This window comes from Megalops cyprinoides, chromosome 10, assembly GCF_013368585.1.
Source record: "Megalops cyprinoides isolate fMegCyp1 chromosome 10, fMegCyp1.pri, whole genome shotgun sequence".
Taxonomy (NCBI): Eukaryota; Metazoa; Chordata; class Actinopteri; order Elopiformes; family Megalopidae; genus Megalops; species Megalops cyprinoides.
Window position 1 is genome coordinate 1,129,002 of NC_050592.1, and position 25,668 is coordinate 1,154,669.

The following is a 25,668-nucleotide window of genomic DNA, read 5'->3' on the forward strand; positions in this document are numbered from 1 at the left end:
CCGCAGCATTTTTTCATGAGCCGTTCCACTGTCTTACTCATTAAAGGCCTTTAATTATTCATTATCAGCATGAAAGTCTTTGTTGTTTGATTCTTGTGCTGTTCTTTGCTGTCTACAATGCTGAGTTCCAGAGATGGGAAAACAAAAATCTGGAGAAAAGTTAGAGAATCACCATGCTATCCATCCAGAGCACAGTGATGTCATTTTATAAAATGCTGAGTCATCTATCACCCATGTCCTTTTCTACGTTCCTCCTTTCTCTTTTCTGAGTGTCACGGACCCTGGGTAAACACACACAGGTCAAAAACACACAGGCATGGACCGTGTTGCCAGTTATGAACCAGCATAATCTCTCAAATCTGGTATGAAGTTGAGGAAGGTGTTAGGCAACCTGCAAAAGGAAAATAAGAGGTCATTTCCCCTGCCATAATTTCAGTATTTTGAGATATTGCAGGGTGAACTGAAACCAGGCTGTGTTGAGAGGTGGCAACATTCATACCTCTAATGTGAGAAGTAATCAAAATGTGACATGCAGTCAAGATTTTCAGATTTTCCAGCAAAAATTCACAAGTATTTATATACTTGTTTTTACAGTGTACATTACAAAAACTTCAGTACAAATCACTTTTTATAGTGAGCCAACAGGACACTAATGACAAGGGCAAAAAAACTGGTATTAACTGCCCTACAGGCGTATAAAAGAGTATTTGTGTTGGCAGTGTGTGTGCCATGAGACATTTTTAAAAAGAAAACTTCATCTGTGCTAAGATAAGAACAGCACTATTCTCACAAGCCACTTGTTGAACGAGTGACAGGAACTGTTGGTAGTTGCCATTCTTATTCCGTGTTTTGATGTCAGCTTCTGCTATTAACATGAGAATATCTCAAGCAATAACTGCCAGAATAGGAATTCTTGAAGCCTGTTGTCGGGGTATATAAGCTCTTTGACTGTAAATTATTTTCTTTGAAAGAAGTGGAAAGGCAGCATGTTTAGTGCCTATGTTTAGTGCTTCTTTGCACATGACAGACCGGGTTAGGACCGGAAGCACCAATTAGGGTTTACAGTTCTTCCTGACAGACAGACTCTAAAATAGTCTTACCTTAAGTGTATGTTTTGCTCATTCATTTATGAACTCATTTATGTGCATGAGATAGCAGGACGTCACATTTACTTGTCGAGGAACCACAGAAAAATGTTCTCAAAACTGTAATAACCAATTTATGTTATGTCGAATATTTTAATATCTATTCATCTATTCATTTGTGTGTGAAATCTGTTTCATTTCATAACTGACATGAGGGGCAGGTGATTGAATTTCGGTTTTATGCTTCTGATGAGATGGCAGGGCTAAAGCAGTCACTGCTGCCGAGCACCCTTCAGCCTGTCCACAGTGTCCACAGTGTCCACACTGTCCACAGTGTCTACACTGTCCACAGTGTCTCACTCACTACATCTAAATTCAAAAAAAAAAAATAGAATATCTGTTAAGTATTTGAGATAAATGTAGACTGTACCTTCTATCTTTGGTTTTGGCCAGTACACGTCTATCCTGTCTTATACCTTATGTGGGAGTCGGATCATTCCCTTCAGTTCAGCTTTCTTTATTAGTAGTATCGTTCTGCACACGTATTTTCCACGTACTCTACATTTTCAGTTGCATGTCGTCTACTGGCAGATTTCAGGAAATTAACCACACATTTCCTGTAAGTCACTTCCTATGACTTCTGTTATTGTTTGCTTAGATGGGTAAGAATCTGAGCGACACTTCAGAAAGCCTACGAGGTCATGTCTCTAAATATGCTTGATTTCACTGTATGCTGGACACAGCATTTAAATGTAAATTTGGTTTAATATATGAATTACATTGTTGTGTAACTACTCAAAGAAAAATGATCCAACTGACCAGATTTTTGGCAAATATAACTTATTTACATTCCATCCTGGAATTGCCACAGTATGATATGGTGTATATGGTTTTAACATTCCGGAATAAGACAAAAAAAGGAAAACTATCTTTTGATGTTTGTCCTGTTCTCAGCAGGGCAGGCATCTCAGGTTCATGTTAGCTAATGACAAAATTATTAGGTTGCTACCCTATATCTTTTGACATGATTAGTGCCATAGTTATATTGATGTATGATGAATACTGCAAGCAAAAGTTACTGAAGAATAAAATGGTTTGTAAAAAGTTATTCCCAGAGTTATTTGTGGTGTTTGAAATTAATGTCCAGCACAGTTCTATTCAGAATGTAGCTACCCATCCTGTTTCAGATCCCAGCAATCCAATTGTGGTTTCCAATAATCAGGTTTCTTCTAAATGAAGCAAGTGGCTCCACCTGGGGTGTCATATCCACTTCACCCTCACAGGGTCTGTCTCAGAGTCCAGATCCTTCCTTCAGGTGGAGTCAGGCTCGTACCACCAAGAGGCAAAAACATTTTGGCATCTACAGTGACAACACTTGAATGCATTTAGATGCAGATACCTCCATGAATAGACCTCAGTTGGGCTGATGAGAAGAGCCAAAACATTCAATGGAGAGTCCATTCTGGCCTTTCAGATAGAGCACATCCCCAAAGGATCAAAAGCACACCAAGCCTCAAAGTTCTATTGATCAGTAATGTTTCTAACAACACTATCATCAAATAATGATTTATGGAAACATCTGTTAATGGTAGAATCCAGGCAGTGCTGGCTCAGGTGTCGGGGGCGAAGCACGTATCGGGCCTCCTGAAAATCCTGCAGATCTCTCCTCCCCACAGACTCTTCTCTGGTTTCCCTGATTTTGGGATTAAGTGAGGATGCCTCTCAGCCAACCATCTCTAGATAAAATAGAGAGGACAGCTTGTGCAAACAACACCCACAGCCCGGAGAAAGGAAAATACAGCACTAATCTCTAAAAATACATCACTTTACAAAAGACAAGCAAACTAGTCTCCGCTACCCCTTCCGCCTCTACTCTGAATTCACTAGGCCTCATCCAATCTCCCATTAAACCAGAAAAAAATCACTCTCTCACTTCCCCTCAGGCACGGCTGTGTCTTTGCTCTGAGTTTTCTGTTCTGAGAAAAGCCTGTTAAAACGCTACAGGTGAGTTTTACCTGATCCTGACGGCACCTGTGCTGTTACCCATGCAAGAGTTTGCCAGGCCTTATTCTCATCACTCAAAAACACTTCTCTATGAGACACACGCGGCTTTAACAGGGCACAGCCACCACACTACATCATGAAAAGCATTTTGGACTTCAGACAAATATGATTTTTCTGCACTTTCACTGTAAATCACTGAGGAAAACCTACATGCCGGAAATACACCACCTTTGTTTGCCTCCCTGATCACATGATCACATGCAGACGTCTGATTGGAGAATACAGTGGGGGCAGAAAGCATTTACACCACCAGGTATTCTCCACATTAGAATCTTTATTTCCAAACCACAGTGGTGCTGGTCCCTGTCCACACAGCAGATCATCTCTCATATAAATCATAAAAGATTTATCACGTATCAGTAGAATGCATAGTCGTACATAGTCTTACCAGGACTTACTTTTGCTCAGACATCCAAAACATATGTGTGTGGGTGTGTACATAAACATATATACATATACACATATATGTGTATATTACATATATATACACACATACATTACATATATATATGTACACATATATACACGTATATATATATATGGCATCCACAATGTGTGTTTGTGCACAGCATAAAAGAAAGGAAACCAAAGTAATAAAAAACAAATTTTATTTTTTTAAAAAATAACCCTCCCAAAATATCCCATACTATTCCACACAGAACCAGGAGAACTAGTTTCCATCCTTTCATTTGATCTAACAGGAAGTGCTGTGACCGGCTCTGCTCGGTGGTGTGTATTGCTTGGTTAGTCCAGTGGGATGGAACGCTGCCCCCCCCACCTCCCCCCCCGCCAGGTGAAGAGCAGGATGCCAGGTGCTGACCGCCCCAGGCCAATACCTGCACAACCCTGACGTTATCTGTTCATAGCTCACCTTCACATCTGAGGGACTTCACTGTTAAAAATCAAGGTGATTCAAGAAGACGGAGTGAATGAAGGTTCTGTTTGAGACCATGATGCGGAAGCCGAACCCTACAATGCCCCCTGCTGGAGAAATCCGGGTACTACAGGGTCACTTGCAGTTCAAACAACTCCCTCGTCACTGATCATTGGGGCGGTATAAAATACCAGCATTTGTTAAACCGTTGAGTGTCTGGCGTCAGATGCAGAAGAGCGCCCCGCCCGTCTGTGGCACACGCCCCATTCTGTGATCGGCGATGGACACAGCGCACCTGAGGGCGTGTCACAGGACAGGTAGGGCCGACGCCAGGGTGTGGCGCTGCAGGAATGCGCTAACGAGAGACAGAACACGAGGCCAGCGCGTGCACAGCCCTGTGTGTGTGTGTGTGTGTGTGTGTGTGTGCGCGTGTGTATGTGTGTAAGGGCACCCGTGTGTGTGTGTGCGCGAGTGTGTGAGTGTGTGTGTGTGTGTGTGTGTGTGTGTGTCTCTCTGTGTTGCGTGTAAGGGCACCCGTGTGTGTGTGTGCGCGAGTGTGAGTGTGTGTGTGTGTGTGTGTGTGTGTGTGCGCGAGTGTGAGTGTGTGTGTGTGTGTGTGTGTGTGTGTGCGCGAGTGTGTGTCTCTGTGTTGCGTGTAAGGGCACCCGTGTGTGTGTGTGCGCGAGTGTGAGTGTGTGTGTGTGTGTGTTTGTGTGTGCGCGAGTGTGAGTGTGTGTGTGCGTGTGTGTGCGCGCGAGTGTGTGTCTCTGTGTTGCGTGTAAGGGCACCCGCCTGTGTGTGAATGTGTGTCAGCAGAGTGGAATGTGCATTGTGTTTCCTGGGCCATCCTTTGGAATGTGCAGCATGCAGGCAGGACAGCTGGAATGAGGAAGGAGCATGCTCTCCTCAGCCTGGCCTCACCGAGAGGAGTGTGTGCGCGTGTGTGTGTCTGAGCAAGAGTGTGTGTATGTTTATATGTGTGTCGGTGTATGTGAGTGTGTGTTTGTGCGTGTGTGTCTCTGCGTTGTGTGTAAGGGGATCTCTGTGTGTGTGTGTGTGCGCGTTTATGGCCTGAGTACACAAGCCTTACATCCCACAGCCGGGAGAAAAGAGCACCCTCTATCTCGGTCACAACCAATCAGATGCGAGGCTGAGGGTCAGCAAACAGGAAGTGACAGAACTGCTGACCCGGGAAAAATAATACTGATAAAAGAAGGGAAGGAGAGGGCGGGAGACAGAGCCGGAGCTGAGGGGCTTCACATTTCAGCCTGGATTCAGTGTCCTTTCTCACACTCGCAGGCCGGGGGACAACCCCGCGGCGACCCCGCGGCAGGCCCAGGTCAGGTTTGGCTGGTCTGGAGGCTGGTTTGGTCCTGTAGGGTTGGTTGCCTGTGTGTGTGTGTGTCTGTGAGTGACGCTATCCTTGCTATGATCCCTCCCTCGCTTCTATGCTTGCTAACTCTCTAAGCGAGTGGCCCTACCCCCTGCTGTGGTCCGGTAAGGCACTCTCAGCATGCTATTTCTGCTCACTCTGTGGCGCTAACCCTCCCGCGCGGGGCACGGAGGACGCCCAGCCTAAATGCTACTGCTAAGTGCTAAAATACCAACCCTCACACTCCTCAAGGCCATTCGAAGAAAAAAAACAAAATTTAAAATAACAATAATGTCAATTAGAGCAAGAGTTTAAAAAGTGTCCTTTCTTGCCGTGGCGAGGACAGACAGAGGCAGTTTTGAGGTGGCAGTGGGCGTTCTCCTCCTCCATATTGCATACATACATGTGAGAGTGAAGGTAATATACAATAATACATATTTTAAAAAATGAAATACAAGAGCAGTCTTGCTGGAGAAAAACCACCCCCCATCCCCATGAGGAGGCAGTTTGGGTTTCTGAGGAGAGGCCCCCCCCTGTACGGTTCAGATGGTGATTGGTTGGGGTTGAGGGTGCTGGGCGGGGCAGGTGTCTCAGGCGAAGTACATGGTCCGCAGGGTGTCGTGGTGAATCTGCACGGCCTTGGCCAGGGCCTGGGGGTCCCGGCCGTTGCTCTGCCCAGAAACGTGGCTGCCCTCCCCACTGTGCAACACAGAGGAAACAGGGTCAGGGGTCAGGGGTCAGAGGTCACCCACACTGCCAGCCAGTTCACACACAACAGGCAGTTCCTCCCAGGGCATTCAAAAAAAGAGTTCAGTGCATTATGTGACTGACAGCTGGGCTACACCAAGTCCTCTCTGTACTGTGGCATTTTAGCATTGTGCACAGAGACTTCCATAGCTTACTCACAGCCCCTTTACACAGCTGGACTGCTGGCTAAGCAGACCGGGGGGAGTACCTTCTCATGGACACACCAGCAGTGCATCAACCCAGGGACAGAACCAGCAGGTAAGCTGCTCTTATTTAAAACAGGAGCACACCTGTTTCTTAATGTTAAATATGAAAGCCATCAGAGCTAACAGGCTACAGACTGTTAGGGTGCAACAGCCAAGAAGGTCTACCAATAAAATGGGAAGCATTCAGTAACTTTCCATAAAGAAAACAGATCAAAAGGTCACTGTGCGTCCTCCTTTCTCTAGACACAACACCTGGGATGTCATGTCATATCTAAACCTTTTACCCACGGCTGCAGCTCAGATACACAGAGGCTAGAACAGAGGAACACTGGCAAGTGTTTGGACATCAATTACTGTGAATAATTTAATGGTGTCAATGGATTTCAGGACAAGTCCTTGTTTTAAAAACTGAAAAATTCCAGGTCTATTGTCATGTACATGCATAAAAATCAAAAGCTACTTCACTGTCCCCTCAAGTCAGCTCTCTACTGTAACACCATTACTCTACACAGTGTCATTTAGCCAGTTAGCTAACGCTCTTAACCTACTCTGTCCCCTTTAGCCAGTTAGCCAGCCCCTAACACATACTATGTGCTATAAAGTGCATCCTGCTATTGTCCTCTGCTTTTGATCTCTCTCTCTCTCACCTGTCGTGCTCTTTGTCCACCAGGTGGTAGCGGGCTCGGAACGCCACCAGCCGGGCGTAGTAGGCGGGGGCAGGGATGGAGACGGAGCGGGTGCAGCGCACATAGGTGTGGCACAGCTGGTAGGTGAGGATCTGCAGCTCATCGGCGGTGAAGCGGTTATCGTCCCACAGGACGTAGTAGTGAGAGGGACGGCTGGTGCCCTGGGGGGGGGGGGGGGGCAAAGGGTGGAATCAGGAAACACAGCGATGCTGGGGGTCCGCACAGGAGGGAGACTCACAGGCCCCACACAGCGCCCCCCCAGGACTGCACCGCTGCCCACGGCTCTGCCTCTTACTCCATAAACTCCGCTTTCCCCTAATTCAGTCCATTATCATGCTATATTTAGCTGCTCTGCGGCTAGCATTCCCCGCTCTGAGATTCGCTGGACTCGTTTTCGGGGTTCAGAGCTGGTCAAGGCCGGACCCCTGACTCACCTGTATGCCCGCATGGCTGCACAGGTAGAAGTCGAACTCAAAGGGGTGTGTGATGCTGGTGTCCACCGTGGTGCCTGCTGGGATATTTCCACTCTTCCCGATCTGTGGCAGACAGACATAAACTCAGGGAATGTTTCATGTTGACCGCAGTTTCAGGACACAAAGCACCAGGCTGTGAGGTGATACAGCATGCAGTAATGCTCTTCCATCTAACATCACTGTGAACATTTACTCTCATTTACCTTCTATTGCTGCATATGAAGATTCCAAAGAAATGAATATCATTAGAGCCAAAAGGTTCCTCTTGGAAAATAAATCCACTGGGCCCCTTATATTCTCACACTGCCTACACCTACTGGGTCACACATCCATTGTCACACAGTTTAGCACTTGCCAGCTGTACAAAAAAGGAAACACATTCTGCTTTTTATTAGCTACTGTCAAAGGGCTGTGGAAACAGGCTGGTTTTGGCTGTGTGAGAGTTACATCCAATACAGGTTTGTTTCAGCTTTATGGGAATAATACCCAACAGAGGCTGGGTTTCAGCTAGTTTCAGCTGGGTATGGATAGGGACAGTGTGTGCGGAGACTCACCCTCTCAGACTTGTCAGCACAGAAGAGGCGGGTGTGGTGTCGTTTCTGTACCACGATGTAGGTGATGCCCGGCTGGTAGTCCTTCTCCAGCTTAATGCAGGCATCTCTGATAGCCAGCAGCTCATAGTGGAGAATCTGAGGGGGACAGGAAGCAGCCTGTCTCAAGCTCAGGGACATCTCAGACAACCCGAGGTGCTGGCCACTCCGCTTCCACCCTCCCCACCCCTATCATCCAATCAGAACAGAGCCGAACCTGAGGCAGCTGTCCCTCCGGGACCCCGTCCCGGTAGAAGATGATACGCGTGGGCTTGAAGCGGGTCGACTTGTAGAACTGGATCAGCAGCTCCCTCACCATGTAGGAGAGGTCCTCAATGATCTCCTGCCGGGGGCGCTGCACTCTCACTGTGGCACAGTAGCGGCTGGGGTGGGCGTCCATGCTGCCCACCACCTGCAGAGAGAGAGAGAGAGAGAGAGAGAGAGAGACGGCCACGCGTCACCACACGCCCACAGAACCCACTCTCAGCGTCACACAGGAAGCAGGTCTCAGTGGGTGGGCGTACACCCGCCCACACCACAAACACTGACTGCAAAAGTCAGGAAATATCCTGCCCTACCCACTCAATACCAGGGGAAGGTGTGAGTACAGCGACCATCCTCACCCAATATATTCACCTGTATGTCAGGTCACTTTATGGGAATAATACCCATGGCATTTATCGATTTAAATTACATTAAATGCTCATGACACATCACAGCTTTTGTGAGGTCTGTGTTCTAAACGTTGTTGTTCACTGCATTCAATCTAACCTAAAAGTTTATTCTCAGTAATTTAAATCGATTTAACTAAATAGTTTAATCTGAGCATCAATACAGACACTGGTGAAGAGCAGAGAATGCCAGCATTAATCTGCTGCCACTGTTTAACTTAAGGCTAGGCAAACCATCAGAACCTCAACACTTTGGCCCAGCCGGGGCATTCATTAAAAGGATTATTATAATCTAAGCATAATTACAAGTTATTAACAGAAGATAACAAAAATACCAGAAACCAATCAGGAGAGCCTGTCACCTGAGACCTGTGAGCTCGTTACCTGAGTTACATCCGGCTTCATGAAGCCCGTGCAATACTGGCCTCGGTACAGAATGGGGAAACTGCTTACATGACACCACATTACAGCACCACAGAGGGGAGCAATCCTCACCCCAGCTTCAGCAGAGGGGCTTAACCACGTTAAATGAACAATTGTGTTTATCGTGGACTGTTTGCGTAACAGTACCTGGTGAGGCAGAGTGGGTTCTGCAGCTGCTTACAGTCTGATACATGACCCTGCCTCAATCGGGCAGGACATGGAGACCAAATGGGGCGAGAGAGTGTGAATCATGACCAGGTGGAGGGCGGGGGCGAGACGGCAGGTGGAGGCACGGATACGCAGCCGCGAGAGGGGAAGGAAACGGGGGATCAAACGCTCAAAAGAGAGAGAGTAAAGAGGAAGGAGGCTCGGTGTGCGGGAGAGCAGTGGAGAGCCCTGCAGAGAAACACGCTTGTGTTTGCCAAAAAAGCAACAGGGCGAGGCCAGAAAAAGGGCCAACAACAAAAAGACTGCATCAAAAAAAGTGTAAAAAATTAACTATATCTGCCATTTAACGTTATTACTGCAATATCATCATCAAACCTTTTTTTTTAACATTTAAATAAAATACCAAACCAGACCCAGCGATTCCTGTTAATAACGTCACACCTAGCACACGCCACATTCTTTGAAAGGTTGGCGCGTCACCCGGTGGGTGGGGGCGTGCGGGAGGAAAGAGCAGGCAAACTGTCGTCAGCACCACGCCCAGGCACTTCCTGTTTCCTCACCTGAACCTCCCTGCTGCCCTCCTGCCCACACACCCAGCCCCCTCTGTCTCCCTCACCACCACTTTCCCGCGTCACCGTCACTAGGCAACGCACCCGGCTGCGAGCGTGTGGCAGGAGGTTGAGAGGCTCTGAGGGTGATGTCATTTCCTCTGCGAGCAGGACACGCAGTGAGTCACTACGGAGCTTTATTCCCCCACCCGCCTTCCCCCCCCCCTCTGTCCTACTCTCCTTCTCTGTCCAATCACACGCGCGCGCTCTCTCTCTCTCTCTCTCTCTGTATTACAGTGTGAATACAGTACAGATAATACACTCCGGGTCCTATTTATAGACTTCTTCAGTGAAGGTTCAGAGTCCAGCTCTCCATGTCACTGTTTGCATGGCCTTGCCTCTACACTCACACAGATACGCACCGAAGAGTCGGTGATAATGCCTCCTCTGATATAATAACATCTGATATGATAATAATGCAGCCAAAGGGGCAGCTGTGTGTAGTGGTAAGGAGAGGATTTGTAATTGAAAGGTTGCTGGTTCGACTCCCTGCTGAGGCACTGCTGTTGCACCTTTAGTTACCCACAACTGCCACAGTAAATATCCATCTGTATAAGTGGACGAAAATTGTAACCTATGTAAGTCACTCCAGACAAGAGCGTCTGCTAAATGACAATAATGTAGCGTAATGTCGTAAACGTGTAAATATGGTCTGACACCACAACAGAAAACAGAGGAGGAATAAAATCAACGAATTATCCAGGGCATCTGTGTCTCTCGGTGAATGGTGGAGGAGTGAGGAGGCATTCAGGGAAAGGTACTGAGCGTTTACACAAACGGCTGCTCCGCATTTTATACATGTGCAGGTGGGTTCATCATGTGTAGCTGTGTGTGTGTGTGTGTGTGTGTGATATATTTGCATGTTCTGCATGGGAGGCTACAGACACAAGACCCAAAACAAGAGGAAATAACTAAACCCACAAAGTTCCACGTGAGATTTTCTGTTTGCTCTGTCGTCAATTGTTACAGACTCGCTACTTCCCCGGCTCGTTGTAATGTAACGCAATACACAACCATTTGCATGTGACAGCTAATTAACTGTAATCTAGTCTGCTGCGCCGAGTTTCGATTTCTTGTGGTTGAGCCCAAATGACTGGAATTCCTCACTGTAAAATGTGGAATGTGGATTCGCATGGTCCTCATTACGCTGTACATCTACAGTTCACCTCATCATCAATCCTGAGCAGAGCCATGCCCCAGCTACATTCCAGCACACTTTCAGCACACTTTCAGCACACTTTCACAGCTTTCTGAAGCTCATAATGCCTTTTAAAATGTTTCAAACAGATATTGAAAAGCACAGCTAAAACAATCAGCACTGTGGCTATGGAGAGAGGGGTGTATGTGTGTATAAATTCAGGATGTCACTGTAACAATGCTGTGTGAGTTCTACTACTGGCAGGAACCAGCTGAAAACCAGACCGGCCAGTATTACATGCAAACCTGGCCGCCTGCTGTCCTCCCTGACACAGTGTTGCTAATAAAGCTTGGTCTGAGTTTGAATATGAGAGGGGAGAGGTTACCGCAGTAATGGAGGGCTTCTTCCCGTCTCCAGCAGGGGGGTGCGTCACATCTGCCCCCAGGAAGATGACTGGCTGCTGGAACACTGCAGACCTATGGGAGAGTGGGAGCGTTAAATCAAACCACACACACAGACACACGCACATACACACATACGTGTGCACACACACACACGCATGCGCACACGCAGACCCCTCACCGTTGGTGTGGCACCAGGATGTTGTTAATGCCGCCCAGCTTGACGTTGATCTTGAGGCAGAGGTTGGAGAGGGTCTGGGGGGAGGTCTTCACCACGTTCTTCACCTGCACGCACTGAGTGGCCATTCCCAGCAGAGTGTCCCCCACACGCTTCACCTCCGCTGGAGGGACGAGAGTGCCACAAAACATGAGGCTTCAGAAGAGCAGGAGGACTAGCGAAGAGAGACACACCACCCCAGGAAAAACTAAACAACCCACACAGTGGAAAACTGGGGTATAAACTGTACCATAAATGCTCTGGTATAAACCGTACCACAGACGCTCTGGCATAAACTGTACCATAAATGCTCTGGTATAAACCGTACCACAGACGCTCTGGTATAAACTGTACCATAGAGGCTCTGGTATAAACTGTACCATAGAGGCTCTGGTATAAACCGTACCATAGACGCTCTGGTATAAACTGTACCATAGACGCTCTGGTATAAACCGTACCATAGAGGCTCTGGTATAAACTGTACCATAGAGGCTCTGGTATAAACTGTACCATAGAGGCTCTGGTATAAACTGTACCGTAGACGCTCTGGTATAAACTGTACCGTAGACGGGCGTCTTGCCGGGCAGGATGACGATGATGAGCTGCAGCCCAGAGTAGGTGTTCTTCAGGTGCCGGAACATGGGCTCCACGCTGTCGGCGCCCTGCGCATATTTACAGAAGCACGGCTGGCCCTGGATGGGCATCCCAGCATCCTTAGAGATCTTCCGCAGCTGGTCTGTGAAGTTCCTGGAAGGGAAGAGATGCACAAGAGCTAGGTTTGGGGTCAATTCCAATTTAATCTGGAATTCATGGGAAAATTCATGAATTCACTCATGGGGTGGAGAATTTATCCTGAACTGGAATTTCAAGAATCTTTAAGCATTAGAATTGGAATTGAATTTAGACATTTAAAACTTGAATTGAATTAGAACTACATATACTGCATACTTTTTAGTTACAATTTTAAATTGACTGCTGTGTGTATTTTACTCTCAAAAATAATATCTAAGAATGGTAAACCTGCACTGATCAAATAATTATAAATGTACACATCACTGTAAGGTGACGTGATCGGAAGTACTGGCCATTCCAGATGCGGACTGAACTGTGTGTGTAGGATCTGCCTTTGGGCTGAGGAACGTGAGGATCAATGAAGGACGGGTAAATTTAAACTGAGGGGAGAGAACTGGTCTGTGGGAGACCACTGAACTAGGGATTGCGTTTTCTAAAATGTCTTCAAATTGGAACTGGGAGGAACTGAACTGACTCTGAATTAAAAGAACTGCTCTGGAAGTGGAACAGAACTCTGGCAGGAACGCACTTTGTTTTCAGAGCGACATACTGAATCTGTTCCTCCACCTGACTCTGACGGTCCCCAATCTCAGTTGCCTAGGAGATGCTGACTTTGCACAGATATTTTTAACGACTACATTATGTTATAAAGAGCTTTTTTTGAATTCTCACCAAATAACCCAACACTGCCAATTACAACTCGCCCACTACTGATGCACCGCAAGGCTAAAATCACAGCAAGGACACTGTTATTGATCACATATCAGCAGGCAGGAGAGAAAGGCTTCAGAAGCCCTGAAACTGAGCTAGTGTGTGTTACCGGTGGCACACTGACTGGGGCCAATCACAGCGTCTTCCTGTGGGGAGCAATGTCTTCTGATTGATTCACACACATCAGTCACTGACAGCACATCCTAGCTGTACCCAATGCAGGGTTCATGAAGCCTCACTCTGCTTCCACTGCCCCTCCCCGCTGCTGCGGGCCTTACTTGAGCACCTCCTCTCGGCACTGCTTCTGCGGGGCGAAGCAGGCTATGGCCCACACTTTGATCTCTATGCCATTGTAGAACTGCTTCCCCCTCATGTCCCACACGCCCTGGTTGGGCGTGGCGATGGCCCGGTTCTGAGGGAGAGAGAGTCACGGTCAGCCGATCACACACGCACGCATGCACGCACGCACGCACGCACGCACGCACGCACGCACGCACGCACACACACACACACACACAAACTCACAGAGACTACAGCATGGGGACAGGAAAAGTGGAAAAAAGGCCCTGTTGCAGACTGAGCACACTCAATGAATGGAATGAAAACACAGCCTTCACTCTGAGCAGCATCAGCAGAGAGACCACAGGCAGTTTACGGCAGATTACCCCCCCCCCACTCACCCGGCCTCCGTACTGCAGGATGGGGGCAGGCAGCACCCTCCCTGTAACCTCCGCCATGTCGTCCTTCACCTTGATCCCAAACTCCTGGATGTACGGGTCCAGGTTAAAGTTGGCATTCTTCATCTGGGGAGAGGCCAGGGCAAAGGAGAGAGGTGTGAATGCTGTGGGACTGTCCGATGTGCTTTCGAAAATCGGGCAGGTGAAAGGCGCAGTGCAGCCTGTGGCCAGCAGATGGCGGCACTCACCAGCCGGCTGATCTCCTCCTGTCTGTCAGGTGCGGAGCGCGCCGTGGCTTTAATCATAGTGGAGGTCTGATTATCTGTCAGTTTCTTGATGCAGCGCTGCCCGGCTACGATGTTACACACCTGAGGGGAGGAGTCACGAGAGTTAGACACACCTTTTCTCTACTGTCAGAGTGCTGTCGTACACAGCAGAGCAGGGTGAGGGTCAGGGGTGTTCATTTTGTGCAGAGCGCTGCGGACCGCGCCTCACCTCCAGGGGCAGGTAGGTGTGCTTCTGCTCCTGGCCCACCTGCAGGCAGGGCAGGTGTGGGTACTTCAACTGCAGGTTGTACTTCTGCTTGAAGTACTGCGCCACCGTGCACTCGACAGTCTGCCCACTCTCCAGCTGCAGGGGGAACCTGCAGAGAAACGCGGGGAGCATTTCAGACACGCGCTGCCCTCTTTAACAAAATGCATGCACTTTAAACAGGTGGGTGTGTCCGAGCACGCCGCACGCGTGTGGGGCGGGGGCAGGTGCACTCACGTCTGGTGGCTGGCGGGGCGTCGGGTGACATTGCACACGCGGTACTTCCTCTTCATCTGGCCACAGTGCGTCACCTCCACCTTCAGGCCTGGGAACGCCCATCACAGGAAGCCAGAGCGAGACAGTCAGGCAAGACCACCAATCAGGAGGCAGAGGGGCTGGGAACAGGAAGTGGAGTGTAGGAAAGATGTTCGCTCATTGCTCAGTGACCCACCTTTGATCTCCTTGGTGAAACGAACCCTCTGGGAGTCCGTCAGAGTCTTGGGCTGCTCGTCAATGTTGCGAATGTCCAGCACCTCACACATGAACTCGATGACCGGCTGGGCTTTGTAAAAAGCCGTGGCCGACACTGCAGAGAGAAGATGAGCTGGTCAGGACTACCCCAAAAGCGCTCGCCTGGCCGGGCTTAGGACAAATTAGATGTGCATATGGGGACCAAACCAGGCGCAGCTTTGGATTGAAGGGAATGGAGTTTTTGGAGAGATCAGTGGGCTCAGGAGGCAGGAGAGCAGTCCCTGGCAGCCGGTCGCTGACAGCAGGTGCGCAGGTCGATCAGCACACAGGTGGCAGCTGCGGCCTGCCAGGACTTCCCTTCCTACGCATGACCTCACACCTCTCCCACCCCCCCTCCCCGAAATACCAACCATCCATGTGATCTGCCGTGTCCATTTGCTTTAATATAATACATGTTTTTGGTACTATACACTGCATCTCATCAGTCATGTGTATTTCAGAGGAAACGCTGCCACACTGGCTCTGTTAAACTGAATGAGCCTCCACCCTTTTAAAATGGACCCTGGTTAATATAACGAAGCACGCCTGAGCTATGTACACTGGGCACTACCCCAGAGGTTGCCAGTTCAGGTCCCAGGTGGGCCACTGCTGCTGTGCCCTTGAGCGAGGTATGCAATGCAAGTTTCTTCAGTAAATATCCAGCTCCATAGACACATACATTAAAATTACATCATTTATTAAAAATGAATATTTAAGCTGTGTGAATCACTCTGGATGGGAGTGCCTGCTTAGCAACCAGTGTAATGTGATGTGATGCTTACCTGGGCTTGTCAGTCAAGAGCATCCTCTGGGCTGCGGTGTTTTAATGGCTATGGCAGGTCGCCATTTTGGCTCCCCCAACAAATCATAACCAACCATCATAACTAAGCTTATTTATGTAGTCATCATATCGCTTTAGGGTGTGCTGGACTGCTGTGCTGCACATTTAAATGTATGCTCTGGATCTGTTATCCCACATATGTTTTACTTTTTTTATATTTTATGACAGCAGTAATTATTAAAGCACTGTGGAAAGGGCTGGCACATGCTTAGACATGTTCCGCTGTGTTCAGTAAGCGTCCACCCCCCCCCCCAGGCCGCAGAGCAGCGGTTGTCTCACCGTCGATGTTCAGCATCATCTTCCACATGGCAGGACGCACCGACTGGTGGAACCCGAACCACACCTCCCTGCCCCCGCCCAGGGGGTGGTAGTACCCCTCGGGTGGTGAGAAGAAGGACCGCCCCACTGGGGTGTACCTGTCAGGGGAAGAGAGGGGGTGTGAAAAAATGAGGGTACCCTCCATTCAGCCTGACATTAAACACCGCCCCGGCTGACTGCAATACAGCCACTGCACACTGCCACTGAGAGAAACACTGACGATGCTGTTCCTCTCCTGTGAGTGAGCGTTAGCGATGCCGTTCCTCTCCTGTGAGTGAGCGTTAGCGATGCCGTTCCTCTCCTGTGAGTGAGCGTTAGCGATGCCGTTCCTCTCCTGTGAGTGAGCGTTAGCGATGCCGTTCCTCTCCTGTGAGTGGAGCACCATTTAAGCTCTAAGCTCAGTTCCGCCAAGGGTGCCGTACCTCATGGAGGCCAGGTGCCTCATGGCCACGTCCAGCGCCTGCACAGAGTCCAGCGGAACCTGAAGCCGGCCGCTCACCAGCGTCTCCTGCAGGAGGCGCCAGGACACCACAGCCAGCCAGCGGATGGACACCTTGAAGATGCGGTCCTTCCCCTCCCCTGGAATGGTCACCTCAAAGTCCACCTGTAGGGGGAGGGGGTAAACATCAGCGGACCAGAGCTTGTGGGGGAGGGAGGGGAAGGAGCCAGGCCAATGGGGGTGGGTGTGACCAGTTGAAACGGGGGGTACGAGGAGAAGCGTGGGGCAGGGGTGTAGTGAGTGGCAGTGAGTAGGGTGTGGTTCAGAGACATACACATAAGGCACAGTGATGCAGATTAGGGTGGAATGATCAAATGCAGACAGAAAAGAAAGATGAGGGAGCAGTGAAATCACACAGAAAGCACCACACATCACTGCAAGCTCCTCCCACCTTCTCGTTGCCGATGGGCAGCGCTAGCACCGTGTAGATGTTCTTCTTGCCGTCGTACACCGGCTTCCTGTCACCAAACAGCTGTGGCTTAAAGTGCTGGACCATGTACTCCACAACCTCCCTGCAGGGGGCGACACAGGAGCACAACATGAGCACCGCAGGGAACGTCACAGACAGGAGAATACCCTGAGCGCCTTCCAAAGCGACCCCTGGGCCCGATGCAGTGCACTTCTTTAGACAGCAGGGGGCGGCATTCAGCATGACCATAACCTCAATATGAGAGGAAACGTGTCATCCAAGGGTCGAGGGGTTAATGGTGAGGTCAGTTTCATCCTGCTGTGCTGCTCAGGTGAACAGACATGCAAAGAGCACCGAATTCAGTGCCATTTCCCTGTGGCCCTCAAACAGGTCTGAGTAGAAACCTCTTCTGTAAACGTTGACCAGGACACACCAGCTCTGGACTGTGGGAATACAGTTCAGCCTCATGTTCTCCTCACTCCCTGTCTTTCTGCAGGACCTTTCATGCTGACTGTGTTCCTACTCATTAAACATATCAGCTCCTCACTCCCTGTCTTTCTGCAGGACCTTTCATGCTGACTGTGCTCCTACTCATTAAACAAATCAGCTCTGTGTTAAGACTTTATTTTCTGGGTCAGGTTTTTACATATTACAATGACAAAGCCATGTGTTTTAAATGACAGTTCATGATCAGATTGTTTCTGTACACACTCTAATGACACAGCCTGCCTCTGCTTAACTGTGCATGAGAAATATGGTCTGATCTCAGATCAGACCCTCGAGGACAGGTCTCTGCTGTCTAATTAAGCCTACATATCATATTCATCACGGGTTTCATCTACAGAATTGGAAAAAACGGAAAGCTTGAACTGCAGTCATGTGATCATGAACAGTGAATGGCCTTGCCTGAAACTGACCTGATGGATCACACCGCCCTGAGAATGACAAACAGCAGAATGAAACACAGCGACCAAAACCACGATGACAAACCTGCACATACCTATCCGACGCCGTGTCTATGACCATCGAGATCTTACGAAATTCCAATCACGTTAGTCACGTCAGATTCTACAGGGAGGAGTACACTGTAAAGTCAGATCAAATATGGGGCTCGTCTATCTCTGCCATCACTGCATAAGACAGAGCTACAATCAGCACGTTACACACAAGCACCACAGAGAATGAACCATCACTGCATAAAACAGAGCTACAATCAGCACGTTACACACAAGCACCACAGAGAATGAACCATCACTGCATAAGACAGAGCTACAATCAGCACGTTACACACAAGCACCACAGAGAATGAACTGAGCCAAATACTGGGCTGAGCAGTGGGGAGCCAATCGAAAGCACAGAATCTGTCGTGAGTGACAGGATGGGGCGGGGCAGCTTGGGGGACCCGCCGACGGGCGTACCTGTTGACGCGGCGCGGACACTTGTCGGGCTTGATGTCCACCTCGTAGTGGTACACGTCCATCTTGGGGATCTCCACCTCGAAGTAGTTGGCCAGCAGCTTGATGGGCTTCCCCACCGTGCCCATCCCCGGCCGGCGCGGTGCCTGGAACACCTGCTGCAGCGGCGGGGGGAACGGCCCCATGGGCACTGGGGGCGGAGCCAGGGAGGGCGGAGCCAGGGAGGGCGGGCCACAGGGAGGAGGCGGGAACACAGGAGGAGGAGTCAGAGTAAGAGAGGGCGGAGCAGGAGGGACACAGGGGCATTTGCAGGCAGGGGAAGAAGGAAAAGAGGAGAAAATAAAACAGGGGTGAGAAGGAAGGAAAGAGAGAGAAATCATTCACCAAACCTCTTCTACAGGCATTTATGAGATGCAGACCTGGATCATACCTGCACAAATATAAACAACAAATAAATGACCACGATGTATCCTGTGGCAGAACCACGAAAACAGTAACATGTAGCAACCCAAGACCCTGTGCCATCTGACACAATTTATCATCCTAACAGTTTAGGTCTTACTAATGCAGGAAAATATCATAAATTAGATCTTACCACATGCAAGTTTCTCTTAGCCTTTGAGTAAAATAAACAAGGGCCTTAATGCAACTTGCCAAAAACGTTATCCTTTGATGTGACCTTATGACTGTTGTTATCAATATGAGTTCATAATATTGCTTTCATTTCTTAAAGACACTGTCCAATCAAAATGGCTAGTAAGTAGTAGTATGGCTTTCCAGTAATTATATCATATTTGGAGAACATCAGGTCTAATTTGGTTAAATTTCTTTTAGGGAATTATTTCCTCAAAAATGCATTCAGGGTTTGAGTGGGAATTGGCTTAGGTTTGGCTTCAAATCCTTATACATTTAAATAAACCAGTAATATCTGTGGTTCGTGAAGCTAAAGCGTGCAGCAGCTTCACTTTCCCCCTTTTCAAGCAGTTTAAAACATGAAATATACAAGTACCAACTGCTGCTGTTGCAGTAATACAGACTAACCAGCTGGGTTAACCTAAGATCGCTATTTTAACAGTAGCCAGGTCAGACAGCAATATATATATATATTAACAGAAAAAAGCATCATCTGGTACAGCTAGCATGCTCATTTTGATAGTTAGCCAATGAAATCGCAAGGTCCAGTTCTGACTTCAGTGTATCATATTGTGGATATAAGTATGAATTGGTATGAACTTGCCACTGAACTTGGCTACCTTGCCACTCACCTCTTCTGAAAATAAACATTCTTTGGGCTACCTGACATTTCTGTGACTTCAGGAGGCTTTATATCAAACAAAAAGAGTAGAATTTTCAATATGTTCTTTTCCAACAGATATTGTTAAAAAAAACGCTGTATCAATAACTCTGAGTGGTTAGCTAGCCTGTTACACTACATCACAGTGTATCAGAATGAGATGTTGCCAGAATACAGGTAGCTAACTTTTTTGATCGATGGCTTACTTATTAAAATGAGATAACTTCCACTGCAGCACACCCTGGAGAGACCATGGTGTCGGGCTTTCCGGACGCTGCCCCACGGTCTGAAGCGGACGCAGACTCACACACTCAGGGCTGAATCTGTCTAACCCAGCCACTCAGCACTCCCTCCTCTGACTGCAGTGAGCTGACATGCTGTTGCCATCTTTTTAATTAGTCACCTGCATATGTTTATGTATGATGTAGGAGCCTTAAAAAATAACTGTCAATGAAGGGTGTTTCAATCTATACTGCCGGATAAGAAGATCACACCCTGACAATACAAATTCCGGTTTCAAACAAAGCTGTATCTTAATACTTATCCACAATTCAAAAAATTCACGATGGTGGTACCCAGAAGTCATCTGACATCAAAATCAAAACACTTAGAAAAGGAAAAATGACGGAGGCCAGTTTTAATATTATGCATGTAAAAAGGAGAATGCGAGGGTGAAACCCACATGGCATCAGCAAACACAGAGCAACAATACTGTCCCAACAGCAAGACGCAGCTAATGATCACTCTTTAGGGGGCTGTGTACCAGACAAGGAGTAGCTATTGAGCAGGAAGTGTTGGCTCTCTGAGAGGGGCCTGCAAACCCCCAAACCTGGAACACCTCCAGATGCTGTCGAAGGGGTGTCATCCACCCCCCTCTCTCCCTCCCCAGAGAACACTCCATCTATCCCAACAAAGACTCCAGCTGCCCTCCTCTCTATCAGGCCAAGACAGGGGGAGATAGAGGCCAACCCCCACCCTGTCCTACACCCCCACCCACACAAACACGCACACACACACACCAAGAGAGCCCCCGACATTCCCAGCCTCACCATGGAGACACCAAGGCAACACTCATTGTCATGGAGATCAGGAAATCCGGGTGTGTGTGTTTGAGGGGCTGGGACGGGGCGAGGGGTTGAAACCTTGGCCTTATTCATCAACAATATTAACATTTCCAAATGACGCCGGCCCAGAGGCATCGATCGCCTCTGCACCGTGCACCTGGGAGAGGCCGAGCAGCAGAGACGCTGGGGAGCAGCCCAAAACCGAGGCGCGGCAGAGGAGAGAAGCGGAGAAACGCAGAGACAAGCAACAATGTGTACATCAACTCACACAGACACAGACACAGACACAAACACAAACACATACACACGCACACACGCACCCACCCACACACACACACACACACGCACCCACAAACACACACACACACGCACCCACCCACACACACACACACACACACACACACACACACACACACACACACGCACCCACCCACACACACACACACACACACACACACACGCACCCACACAGACACAAACACAAACACACACACACGCACCCACAAACACACACACACACGCACCCACCCACACACACACACACACACACGCACCCACCCACACACACACACACACACACACACGCACCCACACAGACACACACACACACACACACACGCACCCACAAACACACACACGCACCCACAAACACACACACGCACCCACAAACACACACACACACACGCACCCACCCACACACACACACACACACACACACACACACACACACACGCACCCACACAGACACAAACACAAACACACACACACGCACCCACAAACACACACACACACGCACCCACCCACACACACACACACACGCACCCACCCACACACACACACACACACACACACACACACACACACACACACACACACACACACACGCACCCACACAGACACAAACACAAACACAAACACATACTCCCACACGAACACACACACACACAAAAGCACACACTCATACACATGCACACTCCCACAGACATGCACTTACACACAAACATTCATACACACATACACCCACATACACATACACACTCCGAGACAAATATAAGCACAAACCCACACACGCACACTCATACACACACTCCCACACAAACACAAGCATATACCCACATACACACACACACGCACACTTATACACACAGTCACACACACACATGCAATAACACACGCGTGCACGCATACACACACAAATATACACACAAATGCACATACATGCACACACAACCAACCAACCAACACATACACTGACAACCCCTCTCCAAGCTGCCATGAAGACCCAGACACACAGCCCTCTGCCCCAAATACACCCCAAACTGACAGAAAGCCACCAGCGCCTTCTGACACAGGCATACAGGGAGAAGAAGAGCACATCATATACACACACCTACATACACATACATGCACACACACTCACCCACACTCACACAGTCACAAACACATACATGCACACATATGCACATGCACATGCACATACATGCACACATATGCACATGCACACATATGCACATGCACATGCACATACATGCACACATATGCACATGCACACATATGCACATGCACATGCACATACATGCACACATATGCACATGCACATACATGCACACTGACATGCAAACAAATTCAAAGAATTCAGGATCCAAACTTTTATGGCACATCTACTTTTGTTTTTCCTGGCTGTCAAGTTAGAACACTTTCAACTAATTATAAAATAATACTGGGTCATAAGATCATCTGCATACAGACACTCTCTGAATGAAATATATAAATAATATCTCGCTTCACTGATGAACACATTTCACTTGGCTTCTATTACAATGCAAACCATGCCAAGACACAGTGGGGCTGGATCAGGTGACACCGCAGCAGCGGGGGTGGTGAACCCCAAAGCCCCCCAGAACCTTCTGCTGGGCAAAACACCCGAATCCCTCAAGGCACAACTGGGCCATGTGAAAAAGATAATGACTAGTGTCTGCTCATTCTGACAGCAACAATGCTATGCTTCCCTGACCAACGAAACAAACCCAGGATCACTCTCCCATCCAGGTTGGACACACTTTCTGACACACAGAGAAGTGAGCGGGGGCGGGAGGAATGTACCAGCAGCACAGAATCGCTGACCCAAACCGCACCACTGATTCTGCACCATCTCACAGCTGCAAACTCACAGAACCGGAGCTACACTAACAAACCTGCACAAGCAGCACACCAAGGAGGGAGTTTCATCTTTCATTTATCAGGCAGAGCACTGTGATGCAGTGGGTAGAGCTCTATGATGCGGAAAGGGAGAGCACTGTGATGTCACAGGTACAGCACTGTGATGTCACAGACAGAATACTGTGATGTCACACATAGAGCACTGTGATGCCACAGATAGAGCACTGTTTGCAACTGAGCAGCTTCATATAGGAGTGCAGCTACAGCATGGAAGGGACCCAGCATGGCTAAACTGTGGCATCTTCAGCAATAAATCAAAAATGTCATCTCATTTAGAATCACACTAACGAATCACACAGATAGTGATGCACACAGACATAGCCACAAAACACACACTCACGCAACACAAATGCACACAGTGTAACCTACACATGCAAGCAGACACCATCGCCCGCATGCACACGCACGCACACACACACACACACGGGTACAGATAGTTTGGCGCAATCCAAAGCGATTCATGTTAAATGAATGCTGGGGTGAACTGAATATGCGGTCAGTTAAAAGATGACAGAGTTGCGTGTGCACTGTAGTTCTCTGTCTGGCCAGATCCTAGGCATGTGGTCTGGGACATTTTCAGAAAGACAAGGATGAGGAATTTTTGCGCTGCTCTGACTGTCTATTATTGGGAATGGATTCTAAACAACAGACATGTATTTATCTTAAACACAAGAAAATTTTGTCCTACACACCGAATGCATGTATATAGCCATGGGATCATTCTATAACTTAGCCTAAAGGCAGTGTTATCACTTGACAGCGCTCCTCCGCGAATACATGCATGTGTAATAATAACATTAACAGCGGCACTGCGGTGATAGCGGTTGCGGGGTGACAGCCTCGTGTTTGGGGGTGTGTGCAAAGGCGGGTTCCACCTCGTGCCTCCGCGCTTAAAGGTTCCCACGACCCCCGCCGCCCCCGCCTCCCCCCGCCCCTGACCTCAAACATTGTCATTAATCTAAAGCCCCCGTCTTGCGCCATCAATCTCCCATACTCGCTCTCTGCACCCACTCAAGCTGGCCACCGATATGGGAAGCTAACTGATGGGCAGCCAGGTTATGCTGTCGTGATATACAACGATCATGCAGCTAGCTGGCTGCACCGAGCAAACTAGCGTTAGCTCGCTCGCTAACTGCCGTAAAAACAAACGCATAGCTTAGCTACGATCCCGATTCATTTCCAGCAGCTAACGGATGTTCGTCTTTCAAAAAATCAGCCATTCTAACTTCAACGCAGGCATTGGCTTACCGGTGCCAGACGGTCCTGGTTCCATCCCATCCACTAAGCCACGCTGGTACTACCAAGTCCAGGGTTCTTTCGCCACAACGCCGGCGGTACGGTGCCCTTTAGCTTCCCCGACTTCCAGCCTCCTTTCCTCGGCGTGCAGGCTCCTCGGTCCTCGCTACGCCCCCCGCCCCCTGTCCCTCTCGGAACCCCCCGGACCCGCAGACTTCTATCCGCCGACAAAAACCCCGGGCTGGTTTCTTTAAATCCACTCTCTAAAAGGCTATGGACCGATTCTGTCCCTGTGAACGATCGCGTCCGCTTCCAGGGCTCCGTCGTCGGCCTGGCTCGGCGAATCGCCCGTGAAACGGTGAAAGGGCTCCGGTCTGTTGTGTTCCTTCTCGCCGCTCAGCCAGGACTTTCCAGCGGAACAAAAAAAGGGACAAAACCCCCACCAGCTCCGACCCGTCTCCGCACACACAGGCCCTTTTCGGTGGGCGCCCCCTGGTGGTCGGAGGGAGTTGCGACGTGTGTGATGTCCTGACAGTTTGGGCATTTCTTGTAAGGAAAACGGAACATACCCAACAGAGACGCGTACGGTGTTTGACGGGTACGCGTACAAGTTAATTAAAGAGCATTTCGTTCTGATGATTATTTTGTATACTGTCAATTTCTATGCTGCACAGCTGAGCTACATGTTTTCCTTTCCAAAAGATATTAAAAAGCAACACTGCATGACAATATTTCCACAACGTATTTAAAACATACGTCCACCAAGCATTTACACTTACACCATCAAGTTTAAATACGTAATTAAATAAATCTGTATTTGTTAAATGAACGCAAAGTACATTCAACTATATTTCTGAATCCGATTGAATATGAACGTATTAACGTCCATGCATTCCATCAATGGTCCTTTTGATATTTTGCAATTTATATCGGGAGCCCGAGTTGGTTCAATAGTTGGTTTGCAGCTTTACTTCAATGCAGCTCTTTAGGTGTTGGCTGGCAAGCAGAGAGTACCAATACTCATCTATGAGGTTCAATAAAATGGTCAAACGTGTTTTTAAAGAAACTTTAAGTCGTGCTTTTGCTGCCACCAGGTGGAACTACACGCACACCATGAGCACTTTCTTACCAAGTTCACTCTCGGTTGGGTCGTACCGGGTGCTGTTTCCAAGGAACTTGATATTTGTTAGCGAAAGTGAACTCATTAGGGAAATAATGCATGCTCGTATGTTAGTCGATGCTGCACCTGGAGCAGTGCGCTCCTCTCCAAACGGGCTCCGTTCTCCGTCTGCGTTACCGCTCGCTTGTGTTTTACCTGCAATCTGTTCATTTCATTAATAAACCGCCGCAGAAACGAAAGGTGAAAACGCGCAGCATCTGTCTGTCCTCATGGAGATAAGGACCGCTCCAGGCATCCAGCGGGAGAGC

The 25,668-nt window shown here is 48.7% G+C and overlaps 1 protein-coding gene across 1 annotated transcript; it reads right to left on the reverse strand.

The window, feature by feature from the left end:
- Positions 1-5,021: 5,021 nt before the first annotated feature.
- ago1 (argonaute RISC component 1) lies at positions 5,022-24,646 on the reverse strand. The gene is made up of 19 exons (XM_036538632.1): positions 24,253-24,646; positions 18,430-18,616; positions 16,994-17,114; positions 16,526-16,707; positions 16,065-16,201; positions 14,886-15,020; positions 14,672-14,759; positions 14,399-14,546; positions 14,152-14,271; positions 13,907-14,029; positions 13,505-13,638; positions 12,286-12,470; positions 11,688-11,847; positions 11,491-11,581; positions 8,315-8,509; positions 8,062-8,196; positions 7,469-7,570; positions 6,996-7,195; positions 5,022-6,094 (listed from the first exon to the last, which is right to left on the reverse strand). Exons 1-19 carry the CDS (start codon positions 24,275-24,277, stop codon positions 5,986-5,988), a joined length of 2,577 nt encoding a protein of 858 aa, XP_036394525.1. The 5' UTR covers positions 24,278-24,646; the 3' UTR covers positions 5,022-5,985.
- Positions 24,647-25,668: the final 1,022 nt, after the last annotated feature.

What these genes read in the sequence shown, in the direction of transcription:
- ago1 (XM_036538632.1), bottom strand. Translation starts at nt 24,277, where the DNA reads ATGGAACCAGGACCGTCTGGCACCG. An exon ending in ACCAGGACCGTCTGGCACCG is followed by an intron (nt 18,617 to 24,252) that starts GTAAGCCAATGC and finishes CTCCGCCCCCAG; the next exon opens with TGCCCATGGGGCCGTTCCCC. An exon ending in TGTCCGCGCCGCGTCAACAG is followed by an intron (nt 17,115 to 18,429) that starts GTACGCCCGTCG and finishes CGCCCCCTGCAG; the next exon opens with GGAGGTTGTGGAGTACATGG.